This window comes from Nomascus leucogenys, chromosome 11, assembly GCF_006542625.1.
Source record: "Nomascus leucogenys isolate Asia chromosome 11, Asia_NLE_v1, whole genome shotgun sequence".
NCBI lineage: Eukaryota > Metazoa > Chordata > Mammalia > Primates > Hylobatidae > Nomascus > Nomascus leucogenys.
In genome coordinates, this window is record NC_044391.1 from 93,813,499 (window position 1) to 93,829,305 (window position 15,807).

The 15,807-nt window shown below is 42.9% G+C and overlaps 1 protein-coding gene and 1 pseudogene across 1 annotated transcript in view; one reads left to right on the top strand and one right to left on the bottom strand.

Annotated features, from left to right (window-relative positions):
* NCEH1 (neutral cholesterol ester hydrolase 1) overlaps positions 1 to 11,688 on the bottom strand; it is an 81,615-nt gene extending 69,927 nt beyond the window's left edge. The window contains exon 1 of the mRNA XM_003256470.4: positions 11,317 to 11,688. Coding sequence (XP_003256518.1) covers positions 11,317 to 11,550 — 234 coding nt within the window. The 5' untranslated portion in view covers positions 11,551 to 11,688. The remainder of the gene's footprint in view (positions 1 to 11,316) is intronic.
* On the top strand, positions 3,297 to 3,397 carry LOC115837392 (annotated as a pseudogene).
* Positions 11,689 to 15,807: the final 4,119 nt, after the last annotated feature.

Below are 15,807 nucleotides of genomic sequence, written 5' to 3' on the forward strand. Positions count from 1 at the left end.
CAAAGAAAAAAACACTGTTGACCTAGCATGATTATTAATAGCAGTCCCTGCTACTCTCAAAAATGTCCTGGTTTGGACAATAAATTATATGGCTACCTAAATACATGTAACTTGGGGACTATCTATCTGTGTTTAATAACAATGATAATAGACATACATTTTAAAAGCTACAAACTGGAGAAAGGTGAGCTTCCCAACAGGTATTCTACAAATGGATTACAGGTGGGGCACTAGCTATCAATGTTTACATACTTCATAGAGGTAAAAACTTAAAGCCATTTTGTATAACTATACAGAGTTGAATAATTGGCATCAGAGTTGGCATTCTATTTGAGAACCATTTGTGTAACTCTTTACAAATCTTGTGAATTCTGTTATTCAAGCTCATACAGATACCCCCAAAATTGCTTCCAGAATCCCCAGTATACTATACAAATGTAATTGTTTCTATGACACAAAAAATAATAAGAAGCACTGATGTAGACTAATTGTGGGAGCTCAAAAAAAAAAAAAATTCGGGACAAAAAATTCACTAGTGACTAAGTTATCATGACTGTCCTCACAGCATAGCCCAGCAGGGAGGGCATGAAACTAAGAGTCCATGAATTTCTATTGCAGTTCCCATTTCGCCAGTATAACTGATCACATTTAAATTTAAAAAAATTTTTTAAGAGACAGGGTCTTGCTCTGTCACCCAGGCTAGAGTGTGGTGGTGTGATCATACAGCCTTCACCTCCTAGGCTCAAGAGATCCTCAGTCTCCCCAGTAGCTGAGATTATGTGCCACCACATCTGGCTAATTATGTTTTGTAGAGACAGTCTTACTTTGTTGCCAAGGCTGGTCTTGAACTCCTGGCCTCAAGGGGCCTCCTGCCTTGGGATTACAAGTGTGAGCCACTGTGCCTGGCCCTGATCATACGATCTTGATGGTGTCCTTGACCCTTTCTGAACCTCAAGTTCCCTTAGCTGACAAATGGAAATAACAATGGCAACCAGTTATTTATTGAAAAAAAATGAAATGAGGTGATATTAGTAAAAACCTTCATAAAATCTAGAGTACTTTATAAATATGAGGAATACTAAAAAGTTATGTTCTTTAAGGTCTCATTTCTCTCAGGGATAGCTTCTTTTTCCACTTGCCACTGATGTCCCTCAGGGGCACCCTTGGTAGAATCCTCCGGATCTTACTCTCACTCCAAACACATTCATTTCAACTACTTCTGCCACTATCCATTTGCCGACCACTCCCAAATCCGTAACACCAGCCCAGCTCTGTCTCCTGAGCACTGGATCTGTATGCAGTGCTCAGTTGCAATGCAACTGTTTATGATCAGCCATCCTTGGACTAGTCCACTGACACTTCAAAACAGGGTCCCAAACATTTTATCTTCACCCTTAGATCTGCTCTTGCTCCCAAATCAGGGTCATGGTCCCCATTCACCCAGCTATTCCAGCATCTGTCCCAGGAGACATCTTTGACTCCTTCCTCTCCGATGCTCCATACTCTCCCCTCCAACAGCAACTCTGATCAGCTTTCTTCCAAAACAGTCCCACTTCATTAGCTCATGCTCTCACCTGGATTAGTGCTTCCTAGATGGTCTTTTGCCTTTTTTTTTTTTTTTTTTTAAAGACAGATGCTCCCTCTATTGCCCAGGCTGGAGTGCAGTGGCACAATCTTGGCTGACTGCAACCTCCACCTCCCAGGTTCAAGGGATTCTCCTGCCTCAGCCTCCCACTAGCTGGGACTACAGACGCGCGCCACCACGCCCAGTTAGTTTTTTTTTTTTTTTTTTTTTTTTTGTATTTTTAGTAGAGACGGGGTTTCACCATACTGGCCAGGCTGGTCTCAAACTCGTGACCTTGTGATCCGCCTGCCTCAGACTCCCAAAGTGCTGGGATTACAGTTGTGAGAGACCACACCCGGCCTACTTTTGCTTTCTTACATTCCAGTGTCTACACTGCCACTGAGAAGGACTATTCTAAAACACAGTTTTGAGCATGTGACTTCTCTGCTAGAAGACTTTCAGTTGCTCCTTTCTCGTCCACAGAGCTCTTCCTCACCTGACTGGTGTTTCCCTTCGGCCTCCCTCTCTGACCTTTGAACTTTAAGCTCCAGCCAGTCTAAACCACTTGTAGTTCCTCAACTATACCATCCTCTCCCACTAGAACTTTCACATACTGCTGCTTCTGGCTGGAATGCCCCTTTCACCCTTCTCTTCTCTTCTCTAGTTTCTATTATAAGGAAATCTAGCACAAATCTAAACTCTTGAGTTCAGGAGTAACACAGGCTGGAATTGAATTCAGGCTCCATCTCGTATAAACGGTGTCATCTTAAGCAAGTCACTTTTCTTTGCATTTCCGTCTCCTCCTTTGTCACATGAAGAACACCTGCCTGATTGTATTACCATGGGCTAAACTAATTGCACACAAAGCACATAGCACAGTATCTGCCACAGAGTAAATGCTCACTATATGCTCAATAGATGTTATTTTTACTGTAGGCACTCAACCTTGACGTCTCAGATTAGACACATTTCCCCAGTGCCCAGGTCCACTTTAGATGTTCTTTCCAAGGCTCTTGCAGCAATCCACAGATGCCTCTATCATAATTTTCCTTCCATCATTCAAGTGCCCATCTTATCGCTGGCAGTTGGCTTATCATCCCTCACTTGACTGTAAGCGTCTCAAGATTAGGTATCTGCCTTACACATTTCTGTTTTGCCAGACCAGCTCCTTAGTATTTATTTAATACGTGATGACTTCCAGGGTTTTAATTTTATTAAACACTGAAAGAGAGCTTGTCAAAATTTCATAATATGACACACCTTAGATTAGGCAGGCAATATAGTCAGGTTTTTCACTTGAAAATTCAATTACAGGTAGGCACGGTGGCTTATGCCTGTGATCCCAGCACTTTGGGAAGCCAAAGCAAGAGGATCACTTGAGCCCAGGAGTTTGAGACCAGCCTGGGCAACATAGCAAGACTTTGTCTCTCCTAGAAAAGAAAAAGAAAAAAATAGCCAGGCATGGTGGCACGCGCCTGTAGTCCCAGCTACTCAAAAGGCTGAGTCAGGAGGATCCCTTGAGCCCAGAAATTCAAGGTTGCAGTGAGCTGTGATCACACCACTGCATCCCTGCCTGGGTGACAGAGCAAGACCTTGTGTCTAAGAAAAAAATAAAAAGTAAAAAACGAAAATAAATTCAATTACATTTCTTCATTCTATATAAACATAAAATGAAAGAGAAGTGGTAGACAGTTTCCACATAATTTCATTTGGCAGCAAAAGTAAATAAATGGTGCTCACTTCAGCAGCACATACACTAAAATCATAACAATTCAAAAGGACTAGCATGCCCCTGCAGAAGGATGACACACATTTGCGGTGTTACATATTTTCTTTAAAAAAGTAAATATGGCTGGGCGCGGTGGCTCACGCCTGTAATCCCAGCACTTTAGAAGGCTAAGGCAGGTGGATCACCTGAGGTCAGGAGTTCGAGACCAGCCTGGCCAAGATGGTGAAACCCCGTCCTTACAAAAATACAAAAAAAAATTAGCCGGGCATGATGGCGGGGGCCTGTAATCCCAGCTACTCAGGAGGCAGAGGCGGGAGAACTGCTTGAACCTGGGAGGCGGAGGTTGCAGTGAGCCGAGATCGTGCCATTGCACTCCCGCCTGGGTGACAGAGTGAGACTCTGTCTCAAAAAAAAAAAAAAAAAAAGAAGTAAATATATGCTATTTTAAAATGCTATTTTAAAAGAAGCAATTGTGCATAAAAAGAACATTTAAGAATGATTAACTGTACTTTCACACTTGACAGAAATGTCTCAGATCAAGCTCAAATTGCATGGTAGAAATAGGATGTCCCATTAAAATAATGAGGGTATTTCTATGTTCAGGGCTATATTTGTAGAAGTGCCAGAAAAAATAAAAAGGAAACTATAAATTGGGCATTATCTTACACACCTGGTAGCTGAATCAATCTGACCTTAATGTTTCATAGGTAGTATCTGCAGAGACCAACTCAGGTTGTTCACCTGTCAGAACTAACACTGATTAAATAATACCCCTGACACTATTCTTAAAACCTTTTGCTGCCATATGTTTAAAGAAAAATCCTAGCAAATCAGCTAAAAATTGTGGTTAGTGGCTGGGCACGGTGGCTCAAGCCTGTAATCCCAGCACTTTGGGAGGCCGAGGCGGGCGGATCACGAGGTCAGGAGATCGAGACCATCCTGGCTAACACGGTGAAACCCTGTCTCTACTAAAAATACAAAAAAATTAGCCAAGCGTGGTGGCGGGCGCCTGTAGTCCCAGCTACTCGGAGAGGCTGAGGCAGGAGAATGGCATGAACCCAGGAGGCGGAGCTTGCAGTGGGCCGAGATCGCGCTACTGCACTCCAGCCTGGGTGACAGAGCAAGACTCCATCTCAAAAAAAAAAAAAAAAAAAAATTGTGGTTAGTGAAGTTACCAAAGTGCATGAAGAAATACGCATCATCACAATTTCTGGACAATCATTATTTACTGATGTTTTAAGTTAAATTTACCTGACAATAGTAAATATTCCAGTTCAAAACTGTTATGAAAGAGGTTAGCACATTGAAGTTCTGCAGTTTCCAGCTGAGCTGTCATTTAAACCACACCCACACAGCCCAAAAGCACATCATGCACAGAGAATTCAGGTGAGGTGACATTAAGTCTCAACAGGTTTGGGGACATTTGGCAAGATAAAAATCCTTGATCAACTAGTCCAAAAGCACTGTCACCCATAAGAAACAGGGGGAACACTCAGCGTAAATACCAATTTCAGCACTTCTTTTACATTATGTCACTGAAAAGATTCAGAGTGTAAGCAGTAGTAAGTTAGAAAATAATCAAGACAAGACATGCTCCAGGCTCCCTTGGGACACCATTATTACCTTTAGTCACATTTTCCTTCCATCATTCAAGTGCCTACCTTATCACTGGCAGTTGGTTTATCATCCCTCACTTGACTGTAAGCTTCTCAAGTTTAGGTATCTGCCTTACACATTTCTGTTCTGCCAGACCAGCTCCTTGCCTTGGTGTTCATTTAATAAGTGATGACTTCCAGGGTTTTAATTTTATTAAACACTGAAAGAGAGCTCGTTAAAATTTCATAATATGACACATCTTAGATTAGGCAGGCAATATAGTCAGGTTTTTCACTTGAAAATTCAATTACAGGTAGGCACGGTGGCTCATGCTTGTGATCCCAGCACTTTGGGAAGCCAAAGTGGGAGGATCACTCTTTAGAAGAGTTTATCACTCTTCTAAACTATACATAGACTCTCCCTCCTACGAGACTTTGTAACTACACCTGTTCTACACCTATCAGCTTCTAGCTTTTTAATAGCTATATATTAACATGACTTCTCCATCCTACTAGACTGTGGTTTCTTCTAGGTCACTTTAGTGTCTCTCCAAAGCTTCACACAGGATTTCAATCCATGTTAAGCCTAGGTAGCTGAGCACAAAGCATGGCACTATGATAGCTATATCAGGGGATCCAGAAAGTCTTTTTGAAAGAAATTGGACTTTTCTCATAAAGCAAATACTAAAATATATATTGATATGCATATGCACATCAATTCCACTTTAGAAATAGAAAAATTATCCCTTGGGAGAAAAAGTTTTTTGTTTTGAAAGATTTTGTAGAGATGGGGAGCGTGGCACAGTTTCACTATGTTGCCCAGGCTGCTCTCGAACTCCTGACCTCAAGTGATCCTTGCACCTCAGCCTCTGTAAACTCAGCTGATAGCAATAACCTAAGCACATTCTGAGGATGACCCTGTATGGCAGACACACCTAAATGTGTGTTCTGAGCTAAGGAGTCCCCAAGTGCCCAACCCAGTGATTCGTTCTTTATCTATGATAAACATGTGAGCACCCCCCACCATGTAACATGGGATGTACAGGGGATTGAGGCCCTGAGTTTTGGGTTAAATGAAGGTTGCCAGGTGGAAGTCATTAGCGGGAGGATGTCAAGGGACAATGCTATGTAAACTGCATGTTTGCAGGCAGTTGTGATTTTCCTGCCCTGCCTGCCACCACTGGACTGTAGAAAGACAGATATGTTGTCCAGCCTGCTGCCAATGCCCCTTTTCCATATATAAAGTGGTTCTTCTGTCCGGCCCACCACCACTGGACTCTTTCCCTTGTATGCAAGCCCCTAATAAAACCCTATTTTTGGCTGGCAAGGTGGGTCACGCCTGTAATCCCAACATTTTAAGAGGCCAAGGCTGGTGGATCACCTGAGGTCAGGAGTTCAAAACCAGCCTGACCAACATGCTGAAACCCTGTCCTTACTAAAAAATACAACAATTAGCCAGGCATGGTGGCGGGCACCTGTAATCCCAGCTACTCAGGAGGCTGAGGCACGAGAATCACTTGAAACCAGGAGGTGGAGGTTTCAGTGAGCTGAGATCATGCCACTGCACTCCAGCCTGGGTGACACAGTGAGACTCCATCTCAACAACAACCACCAAAAAAAAAAAAAAAAAAAAATTCCATGTCTTGTTTGTAGGCTCTGGGAATCTTCTTCAGCCTCTTCAACCTGGTGCCTTCACTACTGAGGTTAATGGGGGTTTGGCACAACAGTCTCCCAAAGTGCTGGGGTTATAGGCATGAGCTACCATGCCTGGATAAAAAAAAGCTTTAAAATAATTTATTACTACATGTTCATTGTAGAAAATCTAGAATATACCAATACGAAAACTGAAGATACAACCTTATGGCCCAGAAGAAAAAATGTTTTAAATCATATCTTTCTGCTTTTTCTATACAAACATAGATACATGTTTTGATATATAAATAGTGTATGCGCTATTTTGTAGCCTTTTCCTGCTTAACGCATAGTACAAATCTTTTGCAAGTCATTAAACATTTTACAACCTAAATTTTTTTAACTGCCTAGTATTCCCAAATATGAATTTACCATTATTTAATCTTTTACTGTTCTTACATTTTTTTTTTTTTTTTTTTTTGATATGAAGTCTCACTCTGTAGCCCGGGCTACAGTGCAGTGGCACCATCTCGGCTCACTGCAACCTCCACCTCCCTGGTTCAAGCAATTCTTCTACCTCAGCCTCCCAAGTAGCTGGAATTACAGGCGCGCACCACTGCACCCGGCTAATTTTTTGTATTTTTTAGTAGAGACGGGGTTTCACCATGTTGGCCAGGCTGGTCTTGAACTCCTGACCTCAGGTAATCCGCCCGCCTCGACCTCCCAGAGTGCCAGGATTACAGGCATGAGCCACCACACTCAACCTTCATTAGTTTAAATGGTGCTGCAAATAAAAGAAAAAAAGACTGCTGAATTTTCCTTCATGTTTATTATAAGCGGCAGTGCTTTTAGACAAGTTCAAGTTTTTGTTTTTTTCTTTGTCTTATGGTGCTGATGAACAAGTTTTTTAATCCTGTAAAATGTTTCCATCTTTGTAGCTAGAGGTTTGCCTATATCCATCATTACTTACCATAAATTCCACCTAGAGGGATTACGGCGTCAAAAAATAAACACACTTCTAAGGCTTCAGATGGATATTGCCAAACTGTTCTCCAAAAACGTGGTTCTAACATACATTTTCTCCAGCAGTGTACACTTCTCAGTATTTTAACCTGCACTGAGATTACCATTTAAAAATCTTTGCCTGCATAGCATTTGGAATTCAGCCTTCAGGACTTCCCCAAACTCTTCTTTTGTTCCTCTAGTCTCCTGCTGCCTGGTCATCTAAATTACACCTCTGCCCTTCCCAGACCTACTTTTGTTTGTGCTTTTCCACTGCTCAAGTCTTATAGTGGCTTTGCTATAACACTGAAATTTGCCTAGCTAGTATTTTATCCCCTTAGGGCCAAAGTATCAACTAATCTGATAAACTAATCCATGCTAATGTAAAGGGGCTCATTTCCAGCAACACGTATGCAATATAACATGCAGTTTAAGGAAAATATATTGTCTACAACAGCAATGCCTTTTATCATATAGAGCAGTAGTTCTCAAGTTTTGCTGCAATGAAGATCATCTGGGGAACTTTTCGTTTTTTATTTTTATATATATTTTTTTGAGACAGAGTCTCGCACTGTTGCCCAGGCTGGAGTGCAGTGGCGCAATCTCAGCTCACTGCAAGCTTCGCCTCCCAGGTTCATGCCATTCTCCTGCCTCAGCCTCCTAAGTAGCCCAGAATACAGGTGCCCGCCACCATGCCCAGCTAATTTTTTTGTATTTTTAGTAGAGACGGGGTTTCACGGTATTAGCCAGGATGGTCTCGATCTCCTGACCTCGTGATCTGCCCGCCTCGGCCTTCCAAAGTGCTGGGATTACAGGCGTGAGCCACCGCGCCCGACCGGAACTTTTCTTAAACACTGCTAAGAACGTTCATCTCCCAGAGATTCTAAGTAAGTTTGGTATGTGGTGTAACCTGGGCATCAAGTGTTTTGTTTTGGTTTGGTTTGGTTTAAACAGTTCTTAGGTGATTCTGACGCAGCATCTGTGTTTGAGAGGAGTCAGATCCTAAGCAGCTGCTTCTTAGGGAATATGGGGAACCCCAAGGAAAAAAAGCACAATGAACATAATCTCAATAGTCTGACTCACTGCACAAGATAAAGGACATAAAAAATAGTAAAGCATGAAGAATTTGCCAATGACAACAGAATAAACTAACATTCACATTTCTTAATGGTAGGCAGCTGATGCTGTCTTAGGAAATAGGCTGAGCTTAACCTCTCAAACAGCTTTAATTGCTTTTGTAGTTGAGCCAATCAACTCAAACTAAAATTATCTGAGTAACGAGGTTGACACCATGCAATTTATTTCTTTCTTTCTTTATTTGAGACAGAGCTTCACTCTTGTTGCCCAGGCTGGAGTGCAGTGGCACGATCTCGACCCAACGCAACCTCCGCCTCCTGGGTTCAAGCGATTCTCCTGCCTCAGCCTCCCAAGTAGCTGGGACTACAGGCACCTGCCACCAGCCCTGGCTAATTTTTTGTATTTTTAGTAGAGAGAGGTTTCACTATGCTGGCCAGGCTGGTCTCGAACTCCTGACCTCGTGATCCACCCACCTTGGCCTCCCAAAGTGCTGGGATTACGGGTGTGAGCCACCGCCCCAGGCCATGACACCCTGTAATTTAGTAGTAGCACTCCAGGTTTCAATTATATAAATTACTTCCAGTTTATATTTATTTCATTGCTTCAAAAAAGGTGAGCATTCTTATAGATGTTCCCACAATCCACAGTGGACCCTTAGGGACAACTAGAAGACTCACTACAAGTACCAGGCACTTAAATACATTACTAAACCTTACAGCAAACCTACAAGGTAGTTATTTGCCCTATTTTACAGGGAAAACTCAAAGATTTGAGGTGACATTGGAAAATTGCTTTATTGGGTAGAATGTTTCCATCTGATCATAATGATCTTTTGATATTTCACAATTTAGAGGACAAGTGATAAGAGCCATTTTTCTGCAAATCCACTCCTGAGCCACAGTGTCAGGTGAGAACACTGGTTACCTCATCTATTGCTGACTTCAGGTTACACCCACTATCATTCCCAAGCGCCACCTGAGGGTATACTCTGTGGAGGACCTTACAGAGCCTTGTCCTTAATGGGCTGGCAAGCCTAGCTGGGAAAGAAAAGCTTTTCTCCAAACCTAGCTTGTCCGAGATTACTTATGATGGAGAAGACTTCTTTGGCGACCTGAAAACTAAGAATAATCTCTGCAGCCAACATAGCAGTTTGATCTTTTTCCTGTTTTCCTATGTTTAAGTTATTGTAGAAGACCATTAACCCACCCAGGTAAACACCAGGTAAACATCACTGTTCCTCAATCTTTGAAAGGTATTACTTTCAAATTACATAATTTCATGGGGGAGGAGAGGGAATGCAAGGCTTCCTACAACAAGACTGACTTTCTTGACACCAGTGCTAAAGAAGGGGATGATCATTTTCACCATGTCAACATTATAGGAAGCAGGAGGAAAGGAAGGGGGGCAGGGGTCTATAGCTTCATAGATCTTTCCTAAGAGACAAAAGGGGCTTTGGAGGTGAGAATGTGGCTGAATTCAGGAAAAGCAAATCCACACTAGGAATGTGCTACAATACCCTAGTAAGGGGACTTTTCATAGGATAAAGCCCCACAGATTATGTAATCTTACACATAATGAGTGGACAGGGAACAGGAACATAAACCCTCTGGGAAAATCATGATTTTTTTAAAATCAGCTTTCTCAGGTTGAAATTTTTTTTTCTTTCTCTAGTTGTCATTTCTGAAAGAAGGAGTTTATAAAACTATTCTGAGATTAAAGCCCAAGGTTGTGGGGAGGGAGGAGGCTTGGTTTTGGAGGTTAGAGTTTAGATAGAGCAGGCTGCTCAGAAATACTGTCCAATCAGAGGGCTCAGCCTTGGCTGCAGACTGTAGTTTAGATTTTAGATTCTCTGACACTAAAAATAATGCCTCTTACCATGGAATAAACCAGAGACAGTTATATTTTCCTGTCTATGGAAGGAATGAACACACGCCCATGATACAGTGGAGAGAAATATTACCCTGCCAGGTTAAGTAAGGCAGGTAACCTCGCTCAGGAAAAGGTTATCTGACAGCCAAGGACATAAAATAAACGCTGCAGGGCAAGCAGAAAACATGCATCATGCAAACCAGGGCTGCCGCCTCCTCACCTCCTTTCAGCCAGCCCAGCCTCCCAGTCCTCTTTCTTGGGCTGAGCTGAGATCAGCCTCGGGTGAAACGAGAGATCCCTATGGTTCCTCAAGTGCTTGGATGGAGAGCCCTGCCTGCTGTCTCCGGGAACGGAGCGCTCCACAGCCTGGGGACATTGGGAGACTGCCCTTGCCTGCTTCTGCTTCTAAGGTGGCTGCATTCCCAGGAACCAGAGCCTGCTTTTTCCGAGCTCTCCTAAAAATATTTATCCTCTGCCGGTCCCTACGGGAGAACGACAGTGTGAGGAAGGGTGGTTTATAAAATGCTTAAGGATTTGCCTTTTGACGTTGCAAACCAAGGAAGAGGAAGATATTTAACATAGACGAAGGTTTAAACAGTTGTCAAATTCTATTCAAGCACTTCTTCCCTGTCACAAACGCAGACGGGGAAATGCAGATTTAGCCCGCTGCTAGCAAGGAGGCGAATGCGATACCCTGAAAATTCCCGCCTGGACCACCTTAAAAAGCGACAGCCTCAATGCATTAGGAAAAACCTGCGTTTTCGTGGAACCCGGCGGAGGAATTTTGTATCCCCTTCAAATATTGCGTAAGAGGAGGAAGAGAGAAACAGCGCTGGGCTGCACCTCACCACTTGCTGTGCACCCCGGAAAGTGGCGTCCAGCAGCATTAGCTTCCAGGGGTCGGACACGGAGCCAGGCAGCGGGATGTAGACGTAATAGGCGGCCAGCGCCACCAGGGCGGTGAGCAGGACACAGGACGACCTCATCCTGCCCCGGCTCGGCTCGCCAGCGGGCTGGCAAAGAGGAAAGGGCGATGCCACCCGGAGACCTCCGGCAAGTTTCTGCCCGCGGCAGCTGCTCATTCACGCGTTTCTTATAATCCCAGGAGCCAATCAGAGGCTGCGTCGGGAGGAAGTTGGAGCGCGGACATGCCCCCTCTACGGTGTCCTTGCAAAGTGTGGCAGTCACTACAGGTTTGAGGAAGGCTCTGTCGCTGCGCTGGCCGTAGCACAGCGGACTCTGGAGGACACTCGTTTGTACTGCATGCGTGTGAGGATGGCTTTCCTGCTGGAAGGTCTCAAACGGAAAATAGTTTCAGTGTGACGAGCCTCTGGACAAAGCAAGTGGGTCATTCTGACTCAGAGTACTGAGAAAGGAAATAAAAATTCTGTTTTCTGGAGCCAGACTTGGAGTGGTTTGTAAGTTATAGCTGATATATGGCAAAAGAAGATTTAAATTCTTCTGGCTCAAGCAATGAAAGGCCAGTAGTACATCTAGCACCCAAGTCTTGGTTTCTAAATCCCATGCTCCAATAAGAGGAACCACGACTTTTTGACACCACCTCTGGAGAAAAGGTTGATACCAGGGCTGGGGCTGTAAAGTACAAGATGAACCTGTTGTGCCAGAGATGCGGAAGTGCTCAAAAAATGATAGGAACTGGTCAAAGGTCCACAGCTGCCAGCTTGAAGGGTCTCCCGGTGGCTAAAACTGGGATAATTTTACCATCAATATAAATCATCATAATGGGTTATAACCCATTGATTAAAATAAAACTCAGCAATCTATATTAATATACATAAATGAGGAAAGAAGAAAGGCTTTTCTTAAAATAGAATGCCAGCTAGTAACCATAGAAAATCATAAATGAATGCTAAAACTAGAGGGTAAAAATTTGACACAGAATTTTGGTTCTTCATCAGAAGATCTCTCCACAAATTACTACAAAGGGAAAAAATAATAACTTTTTATTGGAGAAACTTGTGGGTATCACCTGAAAAATTCTTTCAGTGAGTCAATGGTAGCAGAAATACATTCAAACCCAGATTTCTTGTTAATGGTTGGGGGTGAGGAGGGGTGGGTGAGTACTGAATGGGAGAGAGAAAACTTCACTAGCAAAATTTCAACGAGAAATCCAGAAGGAAAACATTTAGAAGACCTGTTTCAAGAAAGTGGTAGGATGACAAATCCAAACTTATTGATGAAGGTCTTAAAACACCTAGTATGTATAATTATGCATCTTAAGATAGTAATTTTAATTGAATTGAATCAATAGAAGCGAAATAACCATAAATTTGGTTCTGATAATGAGATTTTTAGGAAACAGTTGGCTTCCTCTTCAAAGTTGAAGGAAAACTGATAAGAAGGGCACACTTTCATGGTATTTCAAGCAAGTTCTCTCTCTCTGTTTTTTTTTGTTTTTTGTTTTTTGTTTTGGTGTTTGTTTTTTGTTATTTTTGAAACAGAGTCTTGCTCTTTTTGCCCAGGCTGGAGTGCAATGGCACGATCTCGGCTCACTGCAGCCTCCACCTCCCAGGTTCAAGCAATTCTCCTGCCTCAGCCTCCCGAGTAGCTGGGCTTACAGGTGCCCACCACCACACCCGGCTAATTTTTGTATTTTTAGTAGAGATGGGGTTTCACCGTGCTGGCCAGGCTGGTCTCGAACTCCTGACCTTGTGATCCTCCTGCTTCGGCCTCCCAAAGTGCTGGGATTACAGGCATCAGCCACGGTGCCTGCCCCCCAACCCTGCCCACCCTCTCTCTCTCTGTCTTTTAAGTTACTGGTTAAGCTCATAACTCTAAACAGATAGGAATGTTTATGTTTATGTTTGTGTGTGAGTATATGTGTAGAAAATTAGAAGCTAATCTTTTTTTTTTCTGAGATGGAATCTCGCTCTTGTCACCCAGGCTGGAGTGCAATGGTGCTATCCTGGCTCACTGCAACCTCTGCCTCCCAGGTTCAAGCCATTCTCCTGCCTCAGCCTCCCGAGTAGTTGGGATTACAGGTGCCTGCCACCACACCTGGCTAATTTTGTATTTTTAGTAGAGACAGGGTTTCACCATGTTGGCCAGGCTGGTCTTGAACTCCTGATTTCAGGTGATCCGCCCGCCTCAGCCTCCCAAAGTGCTGGGATTACAGGTGTGAACTACCACGCCCAGCCAGAAGCTAATCTTTATGAGTGATTAGAAATAATTCTGAAGATATAAACCAAGCTGACTACTGGATTTAGTTACATTACTTGCTTTCAGGAAATCTGCAAAATAAATCCAAGTTATACCTTGTCGACAATATTTTTCTCCTAGATTTTGACTATATGTTCATAAAAACATAGATCTTAGAGCTAATGACAAAACCAAACCAAACCAAAAACAAACAAGCAAACAAATCCAAAAATCCCCACACCTAACTCAGTCTTCCCTCTTCCACCGGCAGTAACACGCTCAGTGTTATAGATGAGCCTCTTGAGGATTAGTGCAGCCAAATGGCTTATTCATATTCCTCTAGTTTGTAAGTGATAGTAGCAATATTTATTTCTACCTCTCAGTGAAGTGTGGCTTCCCTTAAGCAGTACACTAAGAGATAGAAACTAAGAAAGACAAAGAAACTGCAGTAATTCTCAGATCAGAAATCTGAGAGCCTCTGTAGATCTGAGTTTTTTAAAATGAGACTAATTTGAGATAAACATAAACACCTTCATCACTTGTTTTCAATACTTCATTCATTCAACAAACATACCTGGCCTACATTGGGAAATAAAGAAGTTGTGGCAGGCAGGCTGTAAGGTCTCTACTCTTTGATTTTACATGCTTGGAGTGTGGTGGGGAGGGGTTCAGGGGAGGATGTAAGCACGATACAGAAGGAAGAGCCAAACAATAAAGAAACAAAAATTAATAAACAACATACATTAATTTGCCTTGCTATGAGGTAATTCTGTGTTAAGCACTTTGAATATATTAACTAATTTAGCTTCATAATGATTCTACAAAGTAGGTACCATTATTACTCTAAAAACAGGCACTGAAAGACGAAGTGCTTTGCCCAAGCCATCCAGCTGGTATGTGACCCCAGAGTCTGAGCCTAGTGCTCATGTGCTTTACCACTGAGCTCTACTGCTAAGTGGTTAAAAATGAAGAGAAAACGGCCAGGCACGGTGGCTCACGCCTGTAATCCCAGCACTTTGGGAGGCCAAGGTGGGCAGATCACCTGAGGTTGGGAGTTCAAGACCAGCCTGGCCACATGGGGAAACCCCATCTCTACTAAAAATACAAAAATTAGCTGGGCGTGGTGGCACGTGCCTGTAATCCCAGCTACTCAGGAGGCTGAGGCAGAAGAATTGCTTGAACCCGGGAGGCGGAGGTTGCAGTGAGCCGAGATTCCACCATTGCACTCTAGCCTGGGCAACAAGAGTGAAACTCCGTCTCAGAAAAAAAAAAAAAAAAAAGAAGAGAAAACAGAACAGGGTGTCTGGGAGCTGCTTTAAATTGGGTGGGAAAGGGGACCTCTTTAAGGAGATGCCATTTGAGCTGAGATCTGCATGACAGGAGAAGACTGCCATGCAGGGTTGTGGAGATGGAGGGAACAGGTGCAGAGGCTCTAAGATGCTTACTCCATCAAGGAACACTAAGAGCTAGTGAGGCAGGAGTCGTGTGGAAAAGGTGGTGGGACAGGCCCAGTCACAGAGGTAGTGTGGGTGCAGAAGAGCAGATCATTTAGGACCATGTAGGCCATGTTAAGGAGTTTGAATATTCTGGTGCAATGGGAAGCAATTGGAGGTTTTGTAACAGGAAAGTGACATGATCTGATCTATTCATGTATTTAAAAAGGAGCACTACAGCTGCCATGTGGAGAAGACCTGTGAGATGGCTTTTGCAGTAGTCCAGATGAGATACGATGGTGGCCCAGAGCTGCAGTTTAGTTTAGCAATGGAATCAAGGGGACAGATTTTGGGTATATTTTAGAGATGGGGAGATAAGACATACTCAAAAATTATGAATGATGATAAAAAGAGTCAAAATACTCTGCTTCTAAGGCAATAAGGTGTAGTTTGAGTGCAGCAATTGACCTTTCCGTTTTTATGGAATTGTCTTGGATTAATTTTTATTAACATCTAAATATATGACATAGCAATATCATTGCTTAACAAAATCTTTATTTTTAGCACTTGAAATAATTTTCCCAAAATTCCATATATTACACCATGTGAAGTGGTTTTCTTCATCCAAGACAAGCAGAACTTTAGTTCAACATTTATTGAGTTTTGCTATCGGTAAGGCACTGCGGTAGATGCTGTCGTGATGAAAACATAGTTCCTTTCCCTGTGAAAAAGTGTTCTAGTTAGAGA